Here is a 26,757-nt window from a genome sequence, read left to right on the forward strand (position 1 = left end):
CCCAAAGGAACTGAAAACTTATGTCCACACAAAAACCCACACATAGATGTTTATAGCAGCTTTATTCATAATTGCGGGAAACTTGGAAGCAACTAAGATGCCCTTCAGTAGGTGAATGGATCAATACACTGTGGTCCAGCCAGACACTCTGCCCCCGGGGAACTTCAGCTGCTGAGTGGGACTGTAGAGCAACGGCAAGCCACTTTGGGCTTGTACCCAGATAGTGAGCATCATCGGAGGAGAGAAACTTGAAGATGGAGTAAGTATAGACATCTCTTGATGAGTTTTGCTATTAAACAGAGGAGAAAAAAAAAACAGGGCAGAAGCCAGAGTTGAGATCTGGGGTCGTCTTGTTTACTGCTGCATCCCCCATGCCCAGAACAGGCCCAGTACATAGGCACATTCAATCACTATCTCTTAAATAAATGAATGAATCAGACCTGATAAACAAGAAACTCACCTTAGATGCTAAATAGGGCTCTAGTTACTTGCCTTGTAAGCATTTTCACCGCAAACATTTTCACCACATAACTTAATTCGCCAGTTAGGCAATTTTGCCATATAAGGTAAAATAACAAAAAATAAAAGAGGGACATTTAAAGGACATAATGAAATGTGCCGTACACATCTGGACTAAATTTAAATGTTCTATCGCATGTCCAGTCCTTATATTTCACCAAATCATCTAAGCCAGATTCTGTGCCAAATACCAAAATTCTGTCCACATCATGTTGTCCACTGTTAAGAAGCAAAAAATTTTCACCACTTGCAAGAAACTTACAAGGAATCACGTAACCACGTCCTTCTTTGGAAGGAATAGGAGGAGCTTGATTCTTCTTTTGCCTCGAACTTCTAATATTGGGTGACAAGTTTGGTAAAGACGCATTAGAGAACAAGTGTTGTGTCTACTTTGGCTAAAGCATCGGTGACTAGCACCCTCGAACGCTGCTGGGAATGATAGCCGCCTCCTTCACGTTTGCCGTAGCTTGGGCAACTTTGGGTTTTGAAGGTGGGAGGGATGACCGCTCACCGAAGGATTTGTAAACTATGTTATCGTTTTCTAGTGTAGTATGCAATCTAGCTTTACACTGTCTTATTTCACACCTCCAGGCAGTTTTATCCCTGTATTTTCTAGTTGAAACCGAACTATCAACCAGTTGTTTTATCTTTTATGGCAAAATTGCCTCACTGACCAGTTAGTTATGCAGAGAAAATGTTTGCGGCAAAATGCTTGTGGCAAAGATGTCTACAGCAAAGATGCTTATGGCAAAAATAAACAGTGATGAGTGCCAAGGAGCTAAAACAAAGCAGGAAAGAGGATGTAAAATGTTGCAGTAGTTGACATTTTAGATAAGGTTATTACTAAGGCCTCATGAGAAGGGGACTTTTGAGCAAAGATCTGAAGTAAGTGAGGAAGCTGGCCATGGGATATCTGAGAGAAAAGCATTCCAGGCAGAGGAAATGGCCGGTGCAAAGGCCCTGAGGCAGGACCAAGCCAGAGGACTGAATAAACAGCAGAGAGTGCAATGCCTGGAGTAGTTTGAACCAGGGAGAGCAGTAAGAGAGGCAGTCGTAGGAACAGTGGGGCTCAGGTCCTGCAGAGCCGAGTAGATCACTGCAAGAACTTTGCCTCTTGGACTTAGTGAGACGGGGAAACCACTTGAGGGGTTGAGCAGAGGAGTGAACTGACGATTTATATTTGATAAAATACAACATCCATACTTAGTGGCGATATGTGGAATGCTTACCCTTTGATCTTAGGAACACAGTAAGGTCTCCCACCATCCCCACTTCTATTCAACGTTGTGCTGGAGGTTCAAACCAAAGCCAGAGGCCACGAAAAAAAACCCAATCCTGTCCTTATCTATAAATGACGTGATCGTGTACAGAGAAGATACACAACAATCCGCAGGTAAGTTATTCACATGGAAAGAGAATTTAACACTGCTAAAGATAAACAGAGTCATCCCATAAGATAAAAGTTTTAATCTTCCAGGAAGATATAATGATTTAAAGTTTTGATGGCCCCTAATAGCTTCAAATTCTATAATGTAAACATTGACAAAATTAAAAGAAGAAATAGACAAATTCACAATCGTAGTGGAAGATATTAACACTTCTCAGTGATTGACAAGGCAAGCAGAGAAAAGATCGGTGGAGATGTAAAAGGTAGGAACATGCAATAGCAAATCTGCCCGTCGGACACATACATCTCTTCTAAACCGCAGCGCCCACTTTCTTGTCAAGCACACACAGAATACTGGTGAAGATTGGCCGTACACCATACGTAAGGCAAGTCTCAAGAAAGTTCAACAAGCTGAATCACACGAAGTATGTTCTCCTGAAAATCCCCGTATGGTATAATCATAAAATTGACTGTCTACAGCAACGAAAATGCACAAACGACAGCTACACACAACACGAACGTGTCCCACAAATATGACGTTAAAAAAAGTAAAATGCGAAACAGCAGACATTATGATTCCATTTATATGAAGATTTACATAAATGACTCCATTTATATAAAGTTCCAAACCAAGCTGCATTTTTTAGAGTGCATGGATAGATGTAAAATCACAAAGAAGAGCTAAGAAATAGCCTTACCACAAAATTAGGGTAGTGGTCATCTCTCAGGGGGTGTTGAACTGGAAAGGGCAGGGGCTGGGGCATGCTCTTGAGCGCTGGAAATATTTTTTCTTCACATGGGTGGTAGCTACACGGCCGTGTTGTAATTATTTGTTACACTACACACGTGTATGTATTTTTCTATATGTATGCTACATGTCGTAATTTTGAAAGTACTAGTACTGAGCAAATGAAGACAGAGCCAATTTGGGGTAGGTTGTACATTAGGGATGGAAACCAGGAAGTCCGAAGGGCGGTTGTGGAAGCGTGCAGGTCCTTGCAATGCAGGAGGCAACTGATTTAGCAAAAGCCCTGGCAGAGAGTGCTGGAGCTATTTCCAGGCAACGTGGCACCTTGGCAAGCAGGGAAAAGATTTCGGGCTCCTCAATTCTTGAGAAGAAAGTTTTGTTGCATATATAACAAAATTATCTTTAAGATCTTTTTTTCTGTTGACTCTGATTGTATTTTAGAGAAGAAATTTAAAAGGTGGGGAAAAGCAGGCAGAAGTAGACCATAAACAAGGGGCACTGGGGACAATGGGAAATGGCAAACGAAGGGGGATTCTGCGGGGAGGAGATCTGTGGATGTTAATAAAATGGGGGGCGGGGGATACAGTGCTTCACTGGGACCCGTGTGTCTGTGTTTTAAAGCTCCACAGATGATCCTGACGTGCAGCCAGTTTAAGAACCCAGTGTGCTCCTGAGGCTTTAGTGTGCCTACAAATCCCCTGGGGGTCCTGCTAAAACTAGATTCTGATTCAGGAGGCTGGGAGAGGGGCCTGAGAGCCTGCATTCTCAAAGTTCCCTGGTGGGGCCCATGCTCCGCCATAGACCTCCTTTTGACTATTGATAGGCAAAAGAAATCCAATAGAATCTGAACTATTGAGCTTGTGAAATGAAGCGTGTGTGTTTTCTGGCAGAGGGAGATTGACAGGGCTTCTCCTGTTATGAAATGAAGGAACAAGCACAAAGCAGCCCAGCAGGACATAGTGAACGGCCTTAGGGGGCCACTAATGGAGACAGCGCGGCCCAGGTGTACCCTGACCCTTGAAAATATTTTCACAGTGCTCTGTCTGTTTTTCTCCATCAGATTATGCCTTCTAGTTGGTCTTGATTCCTTGTTCCCAACAAAAATGTTTGAAGTAAAAAAGTAAATTTAGCCAACACCAACAAAAAGCATGGAAGGATTCATCCCGGCTCCCTGGGCCACGTGTGTTCAGAGCACATGCCTGGACCTTACTAACAGGCGGTCAGCTGGGAGGTCGTGGTGAGAAGCCACAGTGCTTTCCAGATAAGCTCTTTTCTGCATCTGTTCTCTCTGACCTGAAAAATGCCTATTAGTTCCATTGGGGCCTTTCTAAACGATGTCCAATTGGTGATGTTTACCCAAATTACTTACTTCAGACAACATAAGCTTCAATTCACAGAAAATCCTTTCAGGTTACTCTGTTGAAACAGTTGTCCTTTGGAAGTGGCATATGGACAAATGGACTCAGTTTATTACATTTATTGTTTTCTTTAACCTTACTCCGACTCTGAGGAAGCCCTGAGTTTTCACCAGTAGTACTGGTAAACTGTACAAATTGAAACATTTATTTTAGCATCTCGCTACATTATTTTAGGTTAAGGTTTCTTTACTTTCAAGCCTTGGACTTCTTTTCATTTTCTTTTCTCTCATTTTTAAGGCTGCCACTAAAGTCATCTGTGTCCCATTAGTTTTTTTCATATCTCACAGCCAAAGCCGGTCCAGAAACAGAGCTGTGGCCTCCCGCTGCCACCCCAGTCCCGGTTCTGTGCAGCCACCCTGCCTTCGGGCCTGGCCAGAATTCCTCACCACCTCACCACCTCTCTGCTGCTTGTCAGAGTTGCCGGAGGGTCTAAATTTCTTTGGAGTGTTCAGTGAAGAAGGTCAGTACTGTCTCCCATCTTGCAGATGTGAAGTGGAAACTCAGAGAGGACATACGCTGTTTCCCAAAGTCCCTCAATAAGAGACACTGTTAATGCCTAAGTGTATATACAATGCTATAATAGATGCAATATGTATTTCTATTTATTTACACACATAAATATTTATATACACACCCCCCATAAAAGACTAAATTGAACACGTTCTCTGCAAGTTACAGGGGGGAAGCCAGTGTTAAACCACCTCCAGTGAAATAGTCAGACAAATCCTGAATGTAGGACATTCTGCATTTAAACAATTAGCCTGGCCTCTTCAGAAAGTTAATGTCATAAAAACAAAAAGGTGGGAACAGTGTCCTAAAAGCAACTCTATTCATAACAACTAAATGCAACGTATGAACCCTAATTAGATGCTAGAATGCTATGGAAAGCGTTTGGGGACCACTCCCTGAAATTTTTCCTTTGTATACCTTCGCAAAGTCTAGTTAGTTACCTCCTTAGAACATTTTAGCTCATCCCTCTCCTAAGTGACATGCTATTCCACCTGCCCAAGATTTAAGCTCTACCTTTTTATTTTTTCAAAATCCCACAAATTAAATATCCCTCTGCACTGAGACCTGTGTCATGGGGTAAGGGCTCACCATGACGTTCTGGAGCATCATGGTGATGTGTCTTGAACATGTTTCTTTTTTTAAATCCTACAAAGCAATCGTTGGGCTGCATAGATCTGTAGTGGAAAATGCTGAGCTCTTAGTACTTTAAATATTGCTCTGTCTTAGTCTCGCTGTCTTTTCCTTCTAGATTCTAGGTAGGTGTATGTTACTTACTGCCCTATATGTCTTAACTTTGTAAATATTTTTTTACCTCTCTGTGCAATGTTCCAGAAAATTTCTTCGGACATATCTTTGAGTTCACCAGATCTTCCCTCAGCTGTGTCTAATCCACTTTTAAACCCATCCATTGAGTTTCTAATTTCAATTATTGCATTTTTCATTTCTAGAAGTTCCATTTGATTTTTATTCTAATTATCTGCATTATTTTTCATTCCCTGTTCTTTACTTTTTATTTTCTACTTTACCAGTAATGGAGAGAGGAGTACAGAAATCTCCATCATGATGGCAGTTATGTCAATTTCTCTTTGTAGTCCTATCAATTTTTGCTTTCTGTTCTTAAAGGCTATTTTATTGATTATATTTAACTTTGAAAATGTTATATCTTTCTAGTGATAGATGTCCTTTCTATCACTAATAATAACACTTTTTGGGTTAAAGTCTATTTTATCTGGGGTAATAGAGCTCTCCTTAGCTTTCCTTTGGGTAACATTTTCATGCTGTATCCTTTTCATCATTTCACTGTAAATTTTTCTGTGATCTTATGTTTGGTATCTCATAAATGGCATGTAACTGTATGTGTGAATTTTTTACTCCAGTTTTATAGTCTCTGTCTTTCACCTGGTTCATTTAATCCATCCACATTTATTGTAATTACTGATATATTTGGATTTATTTCCCCATCTCACTTTGTGCTTTCTATTTGTCAAGAATTTTCAATAACTCTTTTTTCCCCCTTTTTTGCTTTCATCAGACTGTGGAACAATATAAAGCAACTAGAACTCTCAGGCTGCTATGGAATTATTGGTACATATATATGAATTGATATAACCACTTTAGGAGTCATCTACCAAAGCTGAAACTACATACACACTATGTTTCAGCAATTCCACCCTTAGAAATGCTTGCATATGTGTACCAGGACACACATACCAGAATATCCCTATCAGCATTCTTCATAACAGCCAAAAACTGTAAATAATCCAAATGTCCATCAGTAAAATGGATGAACAATATGTAGTTATAATCATATAGGGAATACAATAGAGTGGCAAAAAAAAATCAACTACATTTACATATACCAACTTGGATGAAACTTTAAAATAATAATAATGATAATGTGAGGCAAAAAAAGTCAGACACCAAAGAACAGCCACTATATTTTTCCATAATATAAAGTTCAAACACAGACAAAACTAAAGGAAAGTGTTTAGAGATTCATGCTCAGGCGATAAAACCATAGTGCCTAAGAAGAGAAAGGAAGGGACTGTTGGCAGAGTGCTTCCTTCTGCAGGGAGAAGGTTGGGATCCAAGAGGCAGGAGCAGCTGAGGGGCCTTCTGGGGTGCTAGCATCCCTTTCATGACCTGGGTGAGATGATAATCTTTGAGCTGTAGATTTTTTGTGTGCAATTTTCTATATGCATATTATATTTCACTATGAAAAAAAGGAATATAGTTAATATATATGGGTTTTAATACTCATTAACATCATTTTCCAAATTTCTCTATTCACTAATAATGTTGGTATCCTTGGGTTAAGTCCTCTAACCTTTACTTAAAGTTATTGTATACCTAGTATTGGCCTGGGTATGAGGACACAGAGGAAGTTGGAGGCGCACATGGTCCTGGCGTTGGAGGGGGGTTAGCAAGGAAGAGGGGCCCTTCCCTGCCCCCTGTATTGTAACAGAAGGTGAAAAAAGGGTGGCTTATGTTTCTGGGTACATTTGACAGAGTGGATTCATTATAATTTAGGTCTACGTGCCACATTACTCTCTTATAAGAGGTAAGGGAGTGAAAGGTGTGATGAGGCACGGAGGCAAAGAATGCAGGCCACACATTTGGATAAAGATTGGTGGTGAGCAGAGCTAGAAGGTTTTAAGAGATGCTCTTAGTGGGACCTAAGGATGTTTTTAAGCCAAAAAAGGAAAAAGGAGAAGCTATCAGCAATGCCAGGGAGAGCAGGGATGGCTGGTAGGAGAGACACGGGAGCCCCGGGAGGGAGTGGGAGCCCACACCCGGCGAGGCTGGCAGGGAGAGAGAACTGCAGGGGCGCCCAGCCTGGAGGGAGTGCCCTTCGGCTGTCTGTGGGGCTCTCAGGACCTTTGTTAAGTCATCAGTGGAAGGAGAAGGATGGAAAGAGAGATTTGAGGCACACAGAGAAGATCCGGAACGTTGGCCCAGGGTTGCAAGACTCCAACCAGAGAGGGATCTCAAAGAAGCAAACAGCAGCAAGGCCCTGCTGAGGTCTCAGACCTGTGTTTGCAGCAGACCCAATCACAGCTCTGTGAGATTTTTCCAGAAGGCCCTAACAGCAGTCTGGGGAGCCCAGAGATCCTTGAGTTTGGGTGGAACAGGGCTGAGAGACGGTGAAAGGACCAAGGGCAAGGGTGGGGAGGAGGGAAGTATGTGGAACTGGCTGACGGTGAGGTGCAGGCCAGAGAGGGAGGCTCTGAGGAAACAGGGAGGACCAGAGACAGGGCCCCGGCGGGCAGAGAGCAGGAAAGGCTTGGGGCTCAGGTCTGGAAGACGGAACTGGGGTTTCCCACATTGCAGGTGTAGTGGCTACAAGGGATGGACCCGCCTAGGATGCATCTGGCCTCCTTGCAGAGGAGGTAGAGGAGCAGAGAGAGGGAAGGTCCCATCTCTCCTCTTCTGAGGACAAAGAGACAGCATCTGTGCTGGGGCTTTGTCTCAAGCAGGTGCTCACACTCTAGGCCTGGAAGAGGTAAAGCCCCATGGCAGGAATTACCACTAAACCGCCCGCCCACACCCACCCAAGTCAGGACCATCCAATGCAGCTTCCTGCAGTGATGGAAACATTCTACATCTGCGCTGGCCAGCACAGCAGCCACTAGCCACAGGGGCTGCCATGCTCTTGACATGCCACTAGTGTGACTGAGGAGCTGAAGTTTTAATTCAACTTTGATTAATTTAAAATTCAGTAACTGCATGTGGCCAGCAGCTGCCATACTGGACAGCACAACTCCAGGCCCTCTCCTGTCAGACAGAGATGTGGGCTCGGCAGTGGGCTTCTGCTATGTTTTTGGGATCTGAACTCTTTTGTCAAATAAAATTCCATACAGAAACATAACATATAGAGACATCATGGTGGGGCTACCCTGCTTGGGCTCCCAGCACCCCTTGCCAAGCCGTGGGCACGTCTTTGAAATTCCAGGGCTCTGTGGGAACGGTTTGTGGGCAAGGTCTGTGGTGCCCAACAGGGTGCACATACCACTGGGGGACATACGGTGGTTCGAGGCAGCACCACAGACAGACATTTTAAAACTTGAATATTTATCAATTTATCTTAAAATGCATTAGAAAAATGTTAGCTTTACATGTATGGTAGTGATAGAAGCTTTCATTTTTAAATGTATTCAAGTGAAAAGATTAATTAATTTAAAGGAAAAAATAAATCATGGTCCCTGCACACAAATACATACATATGCACATGCACACGTGCACACACCATTCTCAGGCACACAATCACACACTCCCGGCCCCAAGGCAGGGGCTCCCCGGCTCCTGGAAGGACTCTCCTCTTCGCTGCCTGAGCTGGGCCAGGGCCCACAGCAGCCCCAGTGCTCCCGCTGCAGAATCTCCTCCCCGCGCTTCCCCAGTTGCACCGCGGGTGTCTGTGCTCCCAGAAGGAGAGCAAGCAGGCACCTCAGATAGCTCGGAGGGGAGGACAGTCATTTCCAGAGGTTTTGCCTCGACTCCCTGAGCCTAGCAGGCTCCTGGCACATAGTAGGTGGGCAATAAAAACTCGAATGTCTGAAGAAACGTTCTGCAATGCAGGCGTCTCAGGCTCATTGATGCTGTGGACAGCAGGGATGAGCTTATACTGAAGTGCTTAGAGTCCACAGCACACTTGTCATTTACCAACTGAGACTCAACTATGAGCCTGGCCCTAGGGAGAAAGGATGCACAGGACACGATACTGGCCACAGCCCAGTGGGGACACACATCTTGCACTCTTCGTGACAAGGCAGCACTGGAAGTGTTGGAAACATGATATGCACCCCGGGCTTGGGGGCAGGAAAGAGGGACAGTGTATTCTGGCTGGGGATATGGGGATGGTGCTGCCTTTTTTTTTTTTAAAGATATGCTTTTTGGTGAGGAAGATTAGCCCTGAGCTAATATCTGTTGCCAATCTTCCTCTTATTTTTTTCTCCCCAAAAGCTCAGTACATAGTTGTATATCCTAGTTGTAGGTCATTCTAGTTCTGCTATGTGGGACGTCGCCACAGCACAGCCTGATGAGTGGTGTAGGTGCTCTCCCGGGATTCAAACCAGTGAACCCAGGGCTGCCAAAGCAGAGCACACAAACTTAAGCACTCGGCCACGGCCCTGCCCCTGGGGCTTCTTAAAAAGGGTGCTATTTCATTGGGGTCAAGAAGAATGGATAGACTTTTCCTGAGTCGAGTAGGGAGAGGGTGTTCCTGGCTGACGGAACTGCCCAGAAGTATGAACATGCACAGCATTTTCCAGAAGGTGAAAAGTCTAGCTTCTCCTGGAACCTAGGTGAGCAAGGGTCAAATTCCTCAAGGCCTAATTAAAAAAAAAATCCTCAAGGCCGTACAGACCAGGCTGAGGAGTTTGGACTTTATCTTGCGGGGAACCAGGAGCCACTGATGGGGGTTAAGTAACAGCGGATCACTGGGCCGAACACATCATTGGAAGCGGTGTGGCCGTGGCCATAACTTGGGGGCGGTGGTAAGAATCTGGAATCCTGGCCCAGGCGTGCCACACCCATGCACCTGAGCCAGGCCCTTCCCTCTGCCTCCACCCTGTTCCAGAAATAAGATAACTCCAGGAGGCTGGCCTGCGATCCCTGGGAATTGTCTTGATTGACATGTGGCACTGGGAGACCGGACAGGCCAGGCCACAGAAGCTCTCTTCCCTGCTGGTACTGGAGGCGCCCTGGGAGCACTCAGGCTGGGGCTCAGCTCAGCTGAAACCCTGTGCCCTCGGCGCCAGCCCACTGAGAGCTGAACTCGCCCCCCCTGGCCCCTGCTGCACAGAAGCTGCTCCCCCAGCCCCAGGCGCCCGTGGAGCGCTGGAGCCAGCTCCCAGAAGCTCGTGAGTGCCAGGTGGTACATTTTCAGGAATTTTGTGAGTCGGTTGTTAAACACAGCCATTATTAAAAATTGTTATACAAACTAACAAATAAGTGATTTAAAACAGAGGCAATAAATACTCAAAACCCATCACTTCCTAATTATTTACTCCACTACTATCTACGCTCTTGAGGTTATGTCTACTGCTTATGTGTGATGGAAATTTAATGTAACGATGTGCTACTGCACGTCTCTCCCTAACTCCCCGTTCCAGACATCACGTTGCTGGCTTGGGATCGGCCATAGTGGGAGTATTTACACCGTAGAAATTGGTAAATGCTACAAATCAGAGCTTTTTCTGCAGAGAGCTGGTTGTTAACCATTTACCACCACACCACTAACCTCCACCCCTGCTTTCCCGCTCCCTGTGGAGCCCACCCACCATCCCAGGCCTCTTCTTCCCACGTCTAGCAGCCACACAGCACGACTGGCCCATCAGGTTAAAGCTATCAGATGGATTTCAGGAAGGTGTGGGGACCTTATCAGGAGCCCTGAGCACCTGCCCCCGAGGATACCCTCAGTCCTGTTATGGGGCTGTCTCCTTGTGCTGCCCACAGCCCCTACCCAGGCCTCATGCCCTGGACAGGCTCCCAGGGAGTCCCGCAGTGTGACTGGAGGGAGTGCCGGCCTGATCCCTGGGGCAGGGAATTGAAGAGGGGCCTTGCCTGGGTCAAACCAACAAATGCCCAGCACCCCAGGTGCAGGCAACTGCACTGGCCTCTCTCCGGGGGCCCAGTTCCTGAGAGCCACCACATAGCCAGGTGCCCTCTAGGGAAAATCCATTTATGAGAAGAAGAACACGCCAAGTGGCTGGCTGGAGGCAGCAGCATGCCTTCTGTCTATACTATTCAACAACATTAAAAAGGCAGCCCTCTCCATGGATCGCTGAGACTTGATTTGCCATAAATTTAAATTCTCAGAAATATCTTCATGACCTTGGGTTGACAAGGGAGAGATTTCTGAAAAGGACATTCCAAAAAAAGAGTCACTAAAGGAATAGATTGGTAAATTGAACTGTTAAGAACACCTGTTCATCAGAAGACACCACTAATAGAATAAAAAGGTGACCACAGACGGAGAGAAGAAATTTGTAGTACATAAAACTGACAAAGAGGGGCCAGCCCCATGGCCCAGTGGTTAGGTTTGCGCCCTCTGCCTCAGTGGCCCAGGGTTCACAGGTTCGGATCCTGGGGGCAGACATGGCACCGCTCATCAAGCCACGCTCTGGTGTCCCACATAGAAGAACTAGAATGACCTGCAACTAGGATATACAACTATGTACTGGGGCTTTGGGGAGAAAAGAAAAACTGACAAAGAGTTCATATCTAGGGTATATAAAGAACTGTAAATCAGCAAACAAAGAAAGACACGCCAATTAGCAACTGGCAAAAGACTTGACCAGGCACTTCATGCCATAGGATGTCTGGTGACCCAATTAGCCTATGGAAAAGTAGGCAGCCTTATTAATATTAGGGAAATTAAAGTGAAAAGCCACAGTGAACTATCACTACACACCCACAAGACTGGGCAGAACTTCAAAAAGAGAATGACAAGCCTTCGTGAGGATGTAGGGCAACCGAAACTCTCGTGGGAGTGTGGCCCGTGCTCCCTCCCGGAAGACAGTGTGGCAATCTGTCCTGCAGCTGATCACACACCCACCTACCGCCCAGAAGTTCCAGCAACAGAGCGCTCATCCACCCAAGCACACACACGAGGAGGCTCATTCAGAACCGCGTTATTCAGAAGAGCCCCAGACTGGAGACAGCACGGGCACCCATCAGTGGTAGACGAGAGCATGTTCACGCCCCGGGCCGCTCCGCAGCAGCAGAGCCAGAGCCTGAGTGAGTCCCACACCCGCAACCAGGACCCGAGAGCGCAGACCGCACGCAGGGAGTCCCTTCTGTCAAGGTCAACGCAGCTGAAACTAACCTACAGCGAGAGAAACCAGGGGAGTGGGCTCCTGTGGGAGGAGGCGAGGGGCAGGAAAAACACTCGAGAACCCAAAGTTTAAAAATCCAAAGTGTCTCCTGCCGTACTGCAGACTTTGTCTGCTTTTTGGAGGTAGAAAGTTCAAGGACGGGTGGTACGTCTGAGGGCTCTCCCCCTCCTCCCCACACCCCCATTCTCCCCTGCCACCAGCCAGGTGGGGGCTCCAGGGAAAGCCCAAGGAGGGACCGTCCCAGAGGGGGGGTTGCATTCCAGCTTCTAGTAAGATTTCCACCAGCAACCAGGCTTCTCCTCTCTTTTTAACTTTATGTATCTTTTTATTTATCAAGCATTTTCTTAGCTCTTGCTGTGTACCAGGCCCCGTTCAAAGGGTGTCACTAATACTCACTGATTTAGTGCCTGACGTATCCATTCATTCATCCTGTTGGGGCCTTATGAGAATGGCCTCTTGACTGAGCCCTTATTGTGTGCCAGGTGCTAAGCTAAGTCATCAATTAATTCTCACATGAGCCTTGGGAGGGAAAAACTATTTGTTCCCATTACAGGTGAGGAAACAGAGGCTCAGAGAGGTTAGTTAAGTGACTTGTCCAAGGTCACACAGCTAAGTCAGTGGCAGAATGAGATTCAAAGCCAGACCCTGAATTACTCCAAAGCACCTGGCTTAGTCGTGTCTAGCGACCACCCTGAACCAAATCACCTTTCCGGACTAATAGAAATACGAGGTTTCTCAGGCCCCAACCCTAATGAATCAGAATCGCTGGTCCCTAGACTGGGCTGAGCAGTAGAGTCTCCCACAGCGGTTGTTCAAAACCCGCTTCTTGGCCGCACCGACACTGCAGAGCCAGACTCCAGACCCTGCACACAGCAGGCGCCGAGGGCCCACCTGTAGACCCAAGGAAACCCCGCGCCTGGGTGCTCTTCCTCTGCCTAGGGGGGACGTGCTGGGGGTGCGGGTGAATGGGAGGGGTGAAGGGGGTGGGAGGTAGGGGTGGTAAGGGGGTGTCCCCCACTTCCTTCCGGTCTCTAGGAAGCCCCTGCGACCACCCAGCCCACCACCCGGGACTGCTAACCCCCTGGCTTTGCCTCAGTTGCCTTTCTTGCGTCTCTCCGTCGTATATATGGATTAGGATGAACCATATGAAACTGGTAGGTTTCTGTAGGTCAAAATAGTTGAAAATGGGACATTTTACCCAGTCCAGTGTGAGCATTTCCCTCTACCAGAATGTCAGCTCCAGGAGAGTTGGGGATGGTTGCGTTGTTCACAGCCCTGTCCCCAGACAAAGCCTAGCACACAGCAGGCACTCAGTCAATGATGGGCAGGGGGTTGAGGGAACCAGACCACTCCAAGGAGCTCCGCACACGACACACGGGCCCGACGTCGAGCCAGAGGGACCGGGGCGCCGCCCTGTACCTCGCAATCTCGGGCGCCTTCCCGGCGGCGGTGGCCAGGCGGGGTGGGGCTCGTCGTCATCCATTTACCAGCCTCGCCCCTCCGACGGGCGCGCCGTTAACGAGATTAGCAATTAAAAAGCGGGCGAGCGGCAGCGACGCGGGGCACCCCAGGCCGAGCCGGACGGGACGGGGCGCCTGGCGGCCGCGCAGCAAAGCAGCAGAGCGCGGCGCCCGAGCGGGAGCGAGCTCCGCGGCCATGGAGAAGGCGCGGCCGCTGTGGGACAACCCGCTGCAGTTCGTGTTCGCCTGCATCTCGTACGCCGTGGGCCTGGGCAACGTGTGGCGCTTCCCCTACCTGTGCCAGATGTACGGCGGAGGTGAGTGCGCCCGGCTCGGCTCGGCCCCGCGGGACCGGCTGGGCGACTTCGCGCCGGAGGGCATTCACGCCCACGCGCCTGGGCATGCGCGCTGGGTGGTCCCATATTCCAGACCAGTAAACCGAGGCTAGAGAGCGTCAGTGATTTGCCCAAAGTTACAGAGCCGGGAGTCGGATCCCGGACACCTGGGTCCTCAGCCTGGGCTCTGATCCAAATCTGCCTCCCGGAGCCTTCTGTAACCCCCAACCCCATCCCACGGGCAGCCAGCCCCCCACCACACCCTTCCCGGCCAGAGGCTGGCAGACACGGTTTTCCTGCCTCAGGAGGAGGAGAGGTGGCAATGGTCTGACTTCTAGTGAATAAACTTTACGTTCAAGTGTAAAATGTGAGCAGGAAATTTTCTTGTTCACCAGAAGCTTGCATATTGCAACTTTCAGATCAGAAACTTAGATTCCCGGCAGCACGATTTGAAACTCAGGTTAAAGGGATCTTGAGCCATTTCTTTAAAATTTTTATAGAAAGTTTGGTTTGGATTTGGAACCACGAAGGCAAGAAAAGCAAATCCTTCTGTTCTGTCTGTGTGTCTGTGTGTTTTTACAAATTTTCCTCTCAAGCATCATATCACTCTCACTGAATAGACGGACAGCAACACATTCACACTGCATCCCCTTAACGTTCCAGAGCTGGGGACCCCCTTCTGTGATATGCCACAGAGCCTCTGTGGAGGCCAAGTGTCTTTTTGGAAGGCAGTATGACAATAGAAATTGAAGTTTCAGCATTGAAAAAAATTTTTTTTAGTTGTTCAATTTCTAAAATTCTACCTAAAGGAAATCATCAGAGTTCTGACAGAAGGTAGAAAATAGAAGAATGATCTCGATCTTTTAATAAGAGCAAAACATTGGAAACTTCCTAAGCCCTCAACTAAAGGGGGTCGGATCAATGAATTATGCAACATCCATGCAATGGGGCTCTTTGCAGCTGTTAAGATGGAGTTTTCAAGCAATTTTCTGTGAGCATTTTCTCATATCATATATTAAGTGGAGGGAGGGGAAGTCAGACTCAAAGCTGTATAAAATGGATGATCTCAATTATGTTTAAAAATATGCAGAGAAAAGAGAATGGGAAAAAAATACACCAAAGTGTTAACACTAGTTATCTCTGGGCGATTTTTGTGTATTTGTACTCTGTGTGTGTGTGTGTGTGTGTGTGTGTTATGTCTTCCATAATCAGCAGGAATGGTTTTTTCACCATAAAGAACAATGAAAGATATTAGACCAAAGTATTTACAAAATTTAACCCATTTAAGAAGACCATGACCTAAAACTCTGCTCCCCCATCCTCACCCCCACCAGCTCAAAAAACTCCCCAAAAAGGTTAATCCACAGAGGTTTTTTTTAACTAGTGCATTTTTAATTCTCTGACTGTTTTTTTCATTTGAAGGGCATGAATACATGAGAATTGTGGAGGGGCGAGTGCTGCCCCGTGCTCTAACAGCCTCGTACCTGACTTTGAGGGAATTCTTTGTCAGGGGGAGATTTCCTTGTCATTCTGTGTTCAGCACACCTACCCCTGATACCCTTATCCTGGTACACATTTCCCAACCATCAGACCAGGTGAGCCTTGCTGTCACGTGACTATTTAATGCCTTGTTTCTAACAACACCATCACCTGCATAGTCTGTAGGTGGAGACAGGTAGGGTGGAGTCATTCTGAAGTGAATATGTGTAAGGAGTTGCTAGGGGAACCACAAGACCTTCAGGACCCAGAAAATATCTTGTGCCTGGTACAGAGTGTGCTTAGGCTGGATGAGTAGATGGATGGATGGATGGAGGATGGTTGATGGGTGGATGGACACTGAGGAGAGGATGGATTGGTGGGGGGGAAGGATGAATGATGGTTGACGGATGGATGGACACTGAGAGGGTGGATTGGTGGGCGGGTGCGTGGAAGGATGGATGATGGTTGACAGGTGGATGGACACTGAGGAGAGGGTGGATTGGTGGGCGGGTGCGTGGAAGGATGGATGATGGTTGACAGGTGGATGGACACTGAGGAGAGGGTGGATTGGTGGGCGGGTGCGTGGAAGGATGGATGATGGTTGACAGGTGGATGGACACTGAGGAGAGGATGGATTGGTGGGTGGGTGGATGAATGGATGGATGATGGTTGACAGGTGGATGGACACTGAGGAGAGGGTGGATTGGTGGGTGGGTGGATGAATGGATGGATGATGGTTGGCAGGTGGATGGACACTGAGGAGAGGATGGATTGGTGGGTGGGTGGATGAATGGATGGATGATGGTTGACAGGTGGATGGACACTGAGGAGAGGGTGGATTGGTGGGTGGGTGGGTGGGTGGATGGATGGTGGTTGGCAGGTGGATGGACACTGAGGGGAGGGTGGATTGGTGGGTGGGTGGAAGGATGGATGGTGGTTGACAGGTGGATGGACCCCGAGGGGAGGGTGGACTGGTGGGTGGGTGAGCTGATGGATGGATGAGATGGGAGTAGATGGATGTAGGTTGGGTGGATGGTGCCCCCTCAAGAGTAAGTGCAGAACAAAGACAAACAGCTTATCGTGGCATAGTGAGGACTTGACACCTAACACCTGTCCCTAGTGCCACCTCATTTCCTGCCACTCATCTTCCAGCACCCCCACGCCCCGGAAATATTCTGAACCACTCTCCATCAGTAAATGCCTACTTTCTGCCTCCACACTTTGCACAAGATATTTCCTCCCTCTGGGATGCTGTTGGCCTGGAGCTCTCCACTTCTCCCTCAAGGCCAGGCCAAACATTGCCTTCTTGCAGTTGCTCTCCCTTCCTGTCCCCACTGACTGTCAGGCCAAGTGAGCACCTGGTCAGAAGATTGCACATTGTTCTAGAGTTTCTCTGTCTCCCACTGGCCCCATCTCTTGAAGTGACGGGGTCAGAGGAGGCACCCAATAAATATTTGTTGGATGAATGAGCAAGGTCTGTTATGAAAAGCTACAAGGTACCTGAGAGGGGGATGCTGGTTTCCCGGAGCCTTTCACTGCCCCGTGGTGTCACCGATTAATAAGTGATTCATATTACCCGAAACCCAGGCAGTTTACAGACCCATTCTTTACCTAAAGCTAAAGGGTAAACAAGCCACATCATGAAAGGCTTCCTTCTAAACAGAGTTGTGACTGCCTCACCCCCAGCCAACAAAGTGCTTGTTTATAAGCCATGGAGCCAAGCTGTGTCAAAATACTTCCCAGAACAAAACGGATTAGGGCCCCTGCTCCTTTCCATGGGGCCCTGCCCCTGACCAAGAGGCTTGTTTGGCTCCTGCCCTCCGGGCCAGGCCCAGCACGAGGAATGTTAATTCTGAAGATTACGTTCCAGGTACCAACCGCGTCTGTACAGCATGCCAGCGCTGGAGAAAAACAAAAGGCAGCCAAGGGAACGGCACCAAATCTCTTCTTAAAAAACTCAGCAGGTCTTGGCGACCATGTCAAAGTCTGAGGCACTGGCTGTTCAGGAAGAAATTGGGATGCAAACGTGCCACACACTAATGTGTGGAAAACAAATGCACCAGCAATTGATCTTGATATAAATAGGATCAAATTATGGAAGAAAGGCAGAGAAACGAGAATACTTGTGTGGCTGGTGGAAATATGGATTTTTTTCTCTAAATTTTCTCTATATGATATTTGAACCATAAAGAGGGGAAATCAGAGGACACCTGACTGTGCAGTGGGACAGTGACACTCTAAGACTGGATGTCCCACTTCCCCTCTCAAACCCCTTCTGCTCTTCCCAGGCGCTTAGCCTCTCAGGCTTTAGCCTTCCTGAGGATCTTGATGAATACAGCCTGCTGGACGCCAGCCCCAGGGAGTCTGATTCAGAGACCCGCGGGAGGGTAGGGTTCTGCATTTCTACCAATTCCTAAGTGATGCCAATCGATGCTGCTGGTCCATGGAGCACACTTTAGAGGAAGGGCCTCCTGAGGCCACCAGCTGCTGGGAGCCACAAAGTGGGGTGCTGTTAATGCTGAACAGCTGGCTTTTGGTGGGAGGAGCAGGACGTAATTTGTAGCATTTGCTGATTACTGTGGTGTAAATACTCTCACCATGGTCGATTTCCAACTACCAACGTAATATCCCGGAATGTGGGGTTGGGAGAGATGTGCACAGCCGGCTCTTGTGAGCTGGTGGGAGCCAGCCCTGGCACAGCGCTGGAGCCACAGCCCTCAGGCCAGCACCCAGCCTGGGCCTGAGCCACACCAGCTCAGTCCATGGTGGACCGGCGGACAGCACTACCACTACTCACCTGTACAGCGTGTGTGTGTGTATGTGTGTGCACACGCGTGCATGCGTGCACTCAGTCTGTGGCTCATGGTGTTTCTACAGTACTCCTGCGTGGGACAGGAACCCGAGCTTCAAAGGTTGTAAAGTATCAAACACATAAAATTTCCAAAGATGCTGGGCCCAAGCCATCAGAAATTTCAGCCAAGGAGTCCCTTGAGAAGCCAGGTCCGCTGCTTATCCTGGGGTTTCCAGACAGTCCTGGCAACAAGCACGCTGTAGGGCTCCTAGCGCGTGCCAGACACAGGGCCGAGCATCTTCTGCAGCGATTCAGTCTGCTCTTCACAACACTCCTGGAGTCTGTCCTGTCACCCCCACTTAGAGATGGGAAACAAGCCAGGGCTCTCTGCCCAGACCCTCCAGCATCTACTTTAATCTGATAAAGGCAGGACAGGAGTGGCTGCGCAGAGGTCCAGGCTTTCTCCGGGACCTCTGCCGGACCGCCTTGGCTCAGGGCATTTCGTCACGCGGTTCTAATGGGACATTCAAACCAGCTGCACCTCCACGCGGGAGGCGTGTGGCCAGGCGCCTTGGGTCTGCAATGCGAGAAGCCGTGTGGTTCCAGGCCCCCTCTCCACCTCTTCCCCTCCCCAAAATGTCGGGGGTCCTCCCTCTGCCGGGTGCTCTGCATGTTCCTCACCCTCCCCCAGAAACCTCCTCCCTAAATTAAAGGCGACCTCTTCCAGGTAACCTTAGGCTAAAGCCGTCCCTCCCTGGCGCTGCTCCCTGAGGTCTGATGCATCCCCCTCCCGCCCCCAGGGTTGAGGAGAAGCACCCAGTCAGAGTGGCAGTGTCCGCCGGCTGGTGGAGAAGCCTCTAGCCTGTCTGCACGTTAGAATCCTCTGGGGAGCTTTGGAAAACACTGATGCCTGTGTCCCACCCACAGAAATCCCGATTGCAATGGTCTCAGGTGTGGCCTGAACAGTAGGAGTGTTAAAGATCCTTCTGTGCACCGGGGTTGAGAACCACTGTCTTATATCCTTTTTCAAACAGGAAGGACTGCCTAAAATTAAGCAATCAATAATATAAACCTGCTAGGCACTTAATTTCAGTCATTCAATAAATACTCACTGAGTATCTGCTGTAAGCCAGGGACTGTGCTGAGGGGGCAGTTTGCAAAGATGGTGATTTCATTTAAGCTCAGAGCAGGAAGAGCTTTACCAGAGGGCTGTTCAGAGGCTTTATTGAAATAACTCAAGAGGAAGGACTAACTGCCCTAGAGAACCCAGAAAGGCTTCTGGCGGTGGCAACATTTAATCTGGGCCCTGACAGATGAGTCAGAGCTCATCAGGTAGATTTAGGGGTAAAAACATTCCAGGCAGAAGAAACCGTGTGTGCAAAAGGCGTAGAAGGGTGTGCATTTGAGGGGAATGGCCAGAAACTCTATGTGGCGGTGATGTATGGAGTAGGGGCAAGAGCAATGGTGGGAGAGGAAGCTGGAGGTTGGAAGGATCCAGCGTGAATCCAGACTGAAGGGCCTTGAATAAGAGGCTAAGAAGATGGCGTAGTCAGAGCCGTGGTCTACAGACATTGCCAAGATGGAGGCCAGGGATGTGTTGGGTAGCTGGTGAAGTGATGATGCTGGCTGAGGAGATGGGTGAGGAGAGGAGGGGACAGATAGGATGGGAGTCTCCAAGTTTTAGACCAAGGGGTCAGGGAGAGTAACGGTGACTTTCATTTTTCTCACCTGTGTCTTTGTTCTTTGTTTCCCAAAAGTTGACTGGGTTTGACTCTGAATGGGAAACTTTTTTAGGAAAGCCAAGATGGAAGGGAGTGAGTGAGGAGAAGGAAGGCAGTGGGGTGGAGAGTGGCAGAGTGTAGAACAGTGCTTCTCAAAATGTGGTCCGCAGACCAGCAGCTTCAACATCACCTGGGAACTTGTGCTTTGTGCTCCTTAAATTAAACACACACACACATGCACCAAAAAGGAAAAATCAGGTTAAAAAGTCCCTGTGTGGTTTTTGTAGAGGGCAAAGGTGCGTAAGTGGAGGGAGAGCAAGAGTTTGGAAGCCTGAGTAAATTTACCCCTGAAAATGGCTGAATCTGATTAATTTGTCTCCTTATGGGTCTCAGAGGAGACGGAGCAAGACGTGAGGGCTTGCAGAGATTATGTTCATACAGAAAGGAATTTCTCTTGTAGTGAGATATTTGGGTTTCACAAACAGACAAGATAGTGGCTATGATAATTAGAAAAATAAGTAGCAACATGCTGTAGAATAACATATTTGTGTGTGTTTTGGGGTTATAAATGTAATACATGTTCATAATAGAAAATTTGGAAAAGAGATAAATGTACCAAAAAAAACACACCAAATTCCAGCACCCAAGGGTCATGACTATTAACACTCTTTTTATTCTTTAAAAAGTTATAACCGGGGCCAGCCTGGTGGCACAGCGGTTAAGTTCGCACATTCTGCTTCAGCTGCCCGGGGTTCGCCAGTTTGGATCCCAGGTGCAGACCTACGCACCCCTTGTCAAACCATGCTGTGGTAGGCGTCCCACATACAAAGTAGAGGAAGATAGGCATGGATGTTAGCTCAGGGCCAGTCTTCCTCAGCAAAAAGAAGGGGCTTGGCGGCAGATGTTGGCTCAGGGCTAAACTTCCTCAAAAAAAAAAACAAAAACAAAACCATATTTTATATGTACTTTAGTGTCTTGTGTTTTTGTTTTACTTAATCTATTATAATCTTTTCCAAAGTCACTTAATATTCTTTGAAAATACGAACTTCAACAGCTCCATAATATTCCATTTACAGATATAAAGTAACTTCTTTACTCATTCTCCAATGTGGAATTTTAAATGGTTTACATTTTTACACTATTATAACCCAAATGATTATTCACTTTTTGTGGAAGAATTTGATCCATTTATATTTATTGTCATGTTATGTTTGCTGTTATTCTTCATCATATTTGTACGGCCTTGCTGTTTTCTCTTTGTTGCTGTTGTTGTATACAATATGAAGTATATTTATTTTGCCTTTTTTCTCAAGTAATTTTTAAGGTATAAATCCTATTTTTGTTCTACTACAAGTTAATTTAAACTTTTGAACAAAAAGTGTGCTTATTTTCCCTAATTATCAGCATAAAGAATGAAATGTTATTTGTCAACATCACCCTATGAAAGTTTAAAAATTTAACACACTTGTACTTCTTGCTCCTTTCCTCCTCTTTTCCACTTTCCAGTATTTCCAATATTTCCAGACACGTGATGATGACTATTTTACCACTTATGTTACCTCTGTTCTCATTCGAGAATTACATTTTTCATCTGTGTTATTTTACAATGATATTAACAATATTGTTAGAATGAATCCTGATTCATGTGTTTCTTCACCACTAGTTAGTCCTGTTATAACACAGCTTCATAGTTGAGGCCTTTGCCTTGATCCAATGCTGACTGGCTTCAGTTCATCTCCAAGTAATTTTTTCAGGAATAATAAATAAATGGTTCAGTTTCTAAGCATATCTGAGAATATCTTTTTTTTTTTTTGTATCCCACATGAATAAGCCACAGTCGTTTTTCCTCGAAACTCTACAGATGCTTTTCTGTTCGGTGAAGATTTTTCAGATTTTGGTTCTGTGAAGGAGAACTCTGCAGCCAGATTTATTTTTTATTAGTTCTTAGGTATCCTATATAGCTAAGATATGATATAAATTTTTATGATGTTATATGAAATTTTTACCTCAAATAATTTGCAAGCTCTATATCTAGGTATTAAGAATGTTTTCATCAATTTTACCTAGGCTTGGTTTGGCTCCTGGCGTGAAGGGACAGGGCCAGGTGGAGACCCTTCCCCATAGCCTTTGCTGACCACAAATGTCTTGAGCCAGCTCTTGACCTGCTGGAGGGTGTTCCCGAGTTCTTTCCAGGAAGTATGCACTTTTTGTAGATATTAGCCAACGGTTTCTTGTGAATGGGTTGCTGGGGCTGCCCAGTGGGATGCACAACAAGGTGAAACCCTCAGGGGTGGGCTCCCCTAGCAAGAAGTGCAGGAATCCTCCCCAGCAGAAAGGGCTGCTCTGCCCTGGGGTCCCCTTTTCCTCTCAGGGCGCCTCTCTTCTCCCCCTGTCCAGTTGTCCCTGGGCTTGCAGGAGACAGAGTAAACTTCCTCACAATTTGGCACTTGGTCAGCTCTAACTTGGCCTGCTGCAGATGGGGCTGAATGACCACGGTTTTCAGTGGGGAGAATCTTGTAGCCTGGAACACACAGACCTAAAGTTCTGGCCTCGGGAGAGCACACCCACCGTGTGTCCCTGGCACATGGGACGTGGTAACTCAAAGAAAACAGAAAAAATTCACCTAGGACTAGTGAGCCCTTCCGGTGACACACCAGAGAAGCGTCTTGTAGAATTCGTTACTGTGCATGTTCCGGCTGCTGCGTCTGCCCCGTTCTCTCCTCCTTCCTTCTTATGAGAGATGGAGTAAATGCTTGGGCTTACTGTCCAGTCTTATCTCTTCTCTTATAATTTCCACTTCTTTATCTTCTTCCCCTGGGCCACAGGATAATTTCTCAAGGTTCTGTTTCTGTTTCGCTTACTGCCTCCATTGGCTTTAAATTCAACAGTCCTATTTTTTTCATCTTCATAAAATCTTTTTTCTTCTTAAATTGTCCTTTCTTTGTCGTTGCCTGATGCTGTTCCATAAATACAGTGTCCTCTTGACTCTTAGAGACCATGTACTAGAAATTTGCTACAAATTTCTTGTTTCTCTCAGCACATTTGTTTCAGAGGAAGACGTTTCCTCCGATACGTTAGAGCGCTCCTTTTCTTTTGATCTACGGTGTGTTATCATAGGTCCAAAGTCTTCCTCCTGATTGCTCATCCTTTCTGAGGAAGGTGCAGGCCAATATAGACTTGCCCACTGTACATCGTACCTAATACAAGAATGAAATAAAGTGAGAGTAATCTTAAAGTAATAAAGTAATTTTATATGAAATTTTTAAAAACACTGTTTTTAGCAACATGATGAACTTTACCAGACCACTCTGTCATCTCTGTAATAGCTTCCCAACCCACGCATCCAAGTAGAACCACTGCTGTAGAACCATTTACCACCAAGCAGTCATTCAACAAACACTTATTGAGCACCTACTCTGTGCCAGGCCTTGTGTTAGGAGCCAGAGATTCAACTGTGAGCCAGTCAGACCGCATTGCTGCCCTCAGGAGCTGTTTAGGGAAGGAGGGGTCGACAGAGCAGTAGATACTCAGCAGAGGCTGGGAGACTGAGACCAGAGAGGGGGACCCCGACTTAGTTCTGGGTGATCTGAGAGGTTCCAGAAGGAAGTGATGTGTATGGAAGGTCCGGTGAGACCTGAAAGATTCCTTCCTGCATTCAACAAATATCCACTATGCTCTGCTCTCCACCCAGCTCTGTTCTGCGCAGAGGAGGGAGCCGTGCTGGTGGAGACGGACACCAAACAGACAACTAAAATTACAGCGTAATTTCACACAAGCAACGGCTCTGAGGGGAAGTCCAGCAGGGGAAGAAGCTAGAGGGGCACTCTGGCGCGGGGCAGACCAGGAAGGCCGCTCTGAGTAAGGCAGGTGTGGCAAAGAACCCAAAGAAGGGAGAGAGCATTCGGGCAGAGGGAACAGCAAGGGCAAGCATGCAGAGGCCGGCCCAGCAGGAGGGGCCGGTGGCTGCGGTGGAACGAGGGAGGTGAACAGCTCGGAGAGGAAGACAGAGCCCTCTCCCACAGAGCCTGAGGCTGCGGGAGGGCGTGTGGATGCCACTCTAGGGGGAAGGAGAAGCCGAGAGGGTTTTGACCAGGTGGAAGGACAGAGGGTGACGTGATCTGAGAAGAAACTGAAGGGGGCAGCTGTAGGGTGGACGCAGGAGAGAAGACCAGCAGGAGGGGAGGGTGGCCGCGTACGATGGCGGGTGCCGGGCAGGTGGTGCCGAGTAAGAATTAACTAGGCTAAGAGCTGGCTTTGTACTCTCCGAATAATTCTGTGACTGTACACATCCCACTCACTTCGACCCCGGGTGGGGTCACCCCCACAGGGCGGGAGGGGTGCCTCCATCATCTACGTCCGCGTCACAGACCACTCGAAACCTGAGGACTCAGAAGGAATGATGGAATTAGAAAAATCTCCCTTTGGCAGCCAACACGGTCATCATGGTTTCAGGCAAGAATCTTCAGTGGATGCTAAAACTAGTGGGCAGAGTCTGATGAGAAGTAGTTACCTCGTCTCAGAATGTCTCCCTCCAAGGTACTTGATAATGTCAAAAGGGAACTAGTAACTCTCAGCAGAGAAACCTGGAAGAGCCCACCTTAACCAAGGAAACAGAGTTCGCACTGCCAAGAACCGGGTGAATCGACCCCGTGTGCCTCTGGACAAAGACCAGGTCACCCTAGTGTTCCTGCCAAACCCCAAATGAGGGACATTCCGCAAAATAACTGGCTACATTCAGGGTCACGGGAGACTAAGCCTGAGGAGGTGCTCCGGACCAAGGAGACTAACGAGACGTGACAGTCGGATGCCGTGCATGACGGTGAGCTGGATCTGAGACCAGAGAGAAGATGCCTGTGGAATAATTGGTAAAATTACTGTAAGGTCTGTAGCTACAATAACAGTACTGTATCAGCATTAACTTTCTGATTTTGCTCATTGGGATTATGTAAGAGAACACCCTTGTTTTTAGGAAATACACAGAGAAGTATTGAGAGGTAAAAAGAAAAAAAGTAGTGGCTGAAACAGTTATTTCTCACAGTTTTGTGGGTGGCTGGGCATTTCTCTGCTGGTCTCATCCGGCCTGGCTGCGTTCACCGATAGATGGGCTGAGCTGGAGGGCCCTCACACGTTGGGAGCTGGTGCCTGGGTTCCTCCACGTGGCCTTCCACCCTCCCGTAGCCGGGACTGGCTTCCGCTCGAGGTGGTCTCAGGGCTGCGCTCCAAGAGGACCAAGGTGAAGCTGCATCCTATTGGGCAAAGCAAGTCCCAGAGCCAGCCCAGATTCACGGGTGGGGAAATAGACTCCACCTCTTCACAGGAGCAAAGAAAGTGTGACAGTATTTCATCTCCCACAATATGCCCATCAAGATTTGTTGTTAGTGCCGTCGAGTTGATTCTGACTCCTAGCCACCCCGGGTACAGCACAGAGGAACCCTGCCCAGTGTTTCTGCACCATTCTCTCTGGCACTGGATCAGACATTCACAGGGTTTTCATGGCTAATTTTTTTGGAAGTGGGTGGCCAGTCCTTCTTCCTAGTCTGGAACTGCATGGAAACCTGTCCACCACGGGTGACACTACTGGTGTTTGAAATACCAGTGACATAGCTTGCAGCAACACCCAGCTGCCACAGTAGGACAGCTGACAGATGGGTGGTGTGTTTCGCTGACTGGGAAACGAGCCGGGCCATGGCAGTAAGAGCACCGAATCTTAACCACTAGATCACTAGGCCATCAAGATACATGGGAGCAAATGACTCTCTTACAGGCCTCTGTCGGCCTCGCCCTGACACCAGGTCCTCCTCACACAGAGCCAGTGTCAGCATGTTTACATAGAAGGAGCATGGGGAACAGTCCAGTTGGAAGAGGGTTGATTAGTGGACTTGTTTTCAAACTGATCAAAAACAATGTTTTTTTATTGAGGTATATTTACATGCAGAAAAATTCACTTTTTTTGTGTACACTTCTATGAATATTGACAAATGCATGCAGTTCTGTTTCCACCACCACAGTCATGCCCCTCTCGTCGGCCCCTCCTCACTCTCAGCCCCTGGGAACCATAGATCTGTTTTCTGTCCCTACAGTTCTGCCTTTTCCAGAATGTCATTGAAATGAAATCATAGAGTATGTAGCCTTTTAATCTGGCATCTTTCCTTGGCATATTGCTTTTGAGATTCTCCTATATTGTTGCATGAATCGGTAACTTATTCCTTTTTTGTTTTTTAAAGATTGGCACCTGAGCTAACAACTGTTGCCAATCTTTTTTTTTTTTCACTTTTTCTCCCCAAATCCCCCAGTACATAGTTGTATATTTTAGTTGTGAGTCCTTCTAGTTGTGGCATGTGGGACGACACCTCAACATGGCCTGATGAGTGGTGCCATGTCTGTACCCAGGATCCGAACCGTTGAAACCCTGGGCCACTGAAGCAGAGCACACGAACTTAACCACTCAGCCACAGGGCCGGCCCCAGCTTATTCCTTTTTATTGGCTGAGTAATATTTCATTGTATGGATGTACCAGATTTGTTTATCCATTCCCTCATTGGCGGACGGTTGGG

General features: G+C 47.4%; 1 protein-coding gene and 1 long non-coding RNA gene across 2 annotated transcripts in view; both read left to right on the forward strand.

The window, feature by feature from the left end:
• The first annotated feature begins 4,359 nt into the window (after positions 1 to 4,359).
• On the forward strand, positions 4,360 to 6,821 carry LOC138918047 (uncharacterized). The gene is made up of 2 exons (XR_011426929.1): positions 4,360 to 4,532; positions 6,114 to 6,821. It is a non-coding gene; the product is annotated as an uncharacterized lncRNA (long non-coding RNA).
• Positions 6,822 to 13,737: 6,916 nt separating this feature from the next.
• Positions 13,738 to 26,757, forward strand: part of SLC6A20 (solute carrier family 6 member 20) — a 41,717-nt gene continuing 28,697 nt past the window's right edge. The window contains exon 1 of the mRNA XM_001500735.6: positions 13,738 to 14,194. Coding sequence (XP_001500785.3) covers positions 13,738 to 14,194 — 457 coding nt within the window. The remainder of the gene's footprint in view (positions 14,195 to 26,757) is intronic.

Source organism: Equus caballus, chromosome 16 (assembly GCF_041296265.1).
Source record: "Equus caballus isolate H_3958 breed thoroughbred chromosome 16, TB-T2T, whole genome shotgun sequence".
Taxonomy (NCBI): Eukaryota; Metazoa; Chordata; class Mammalia; order Perissodactyla; family Equidae; genus Equus; species Equus caballus.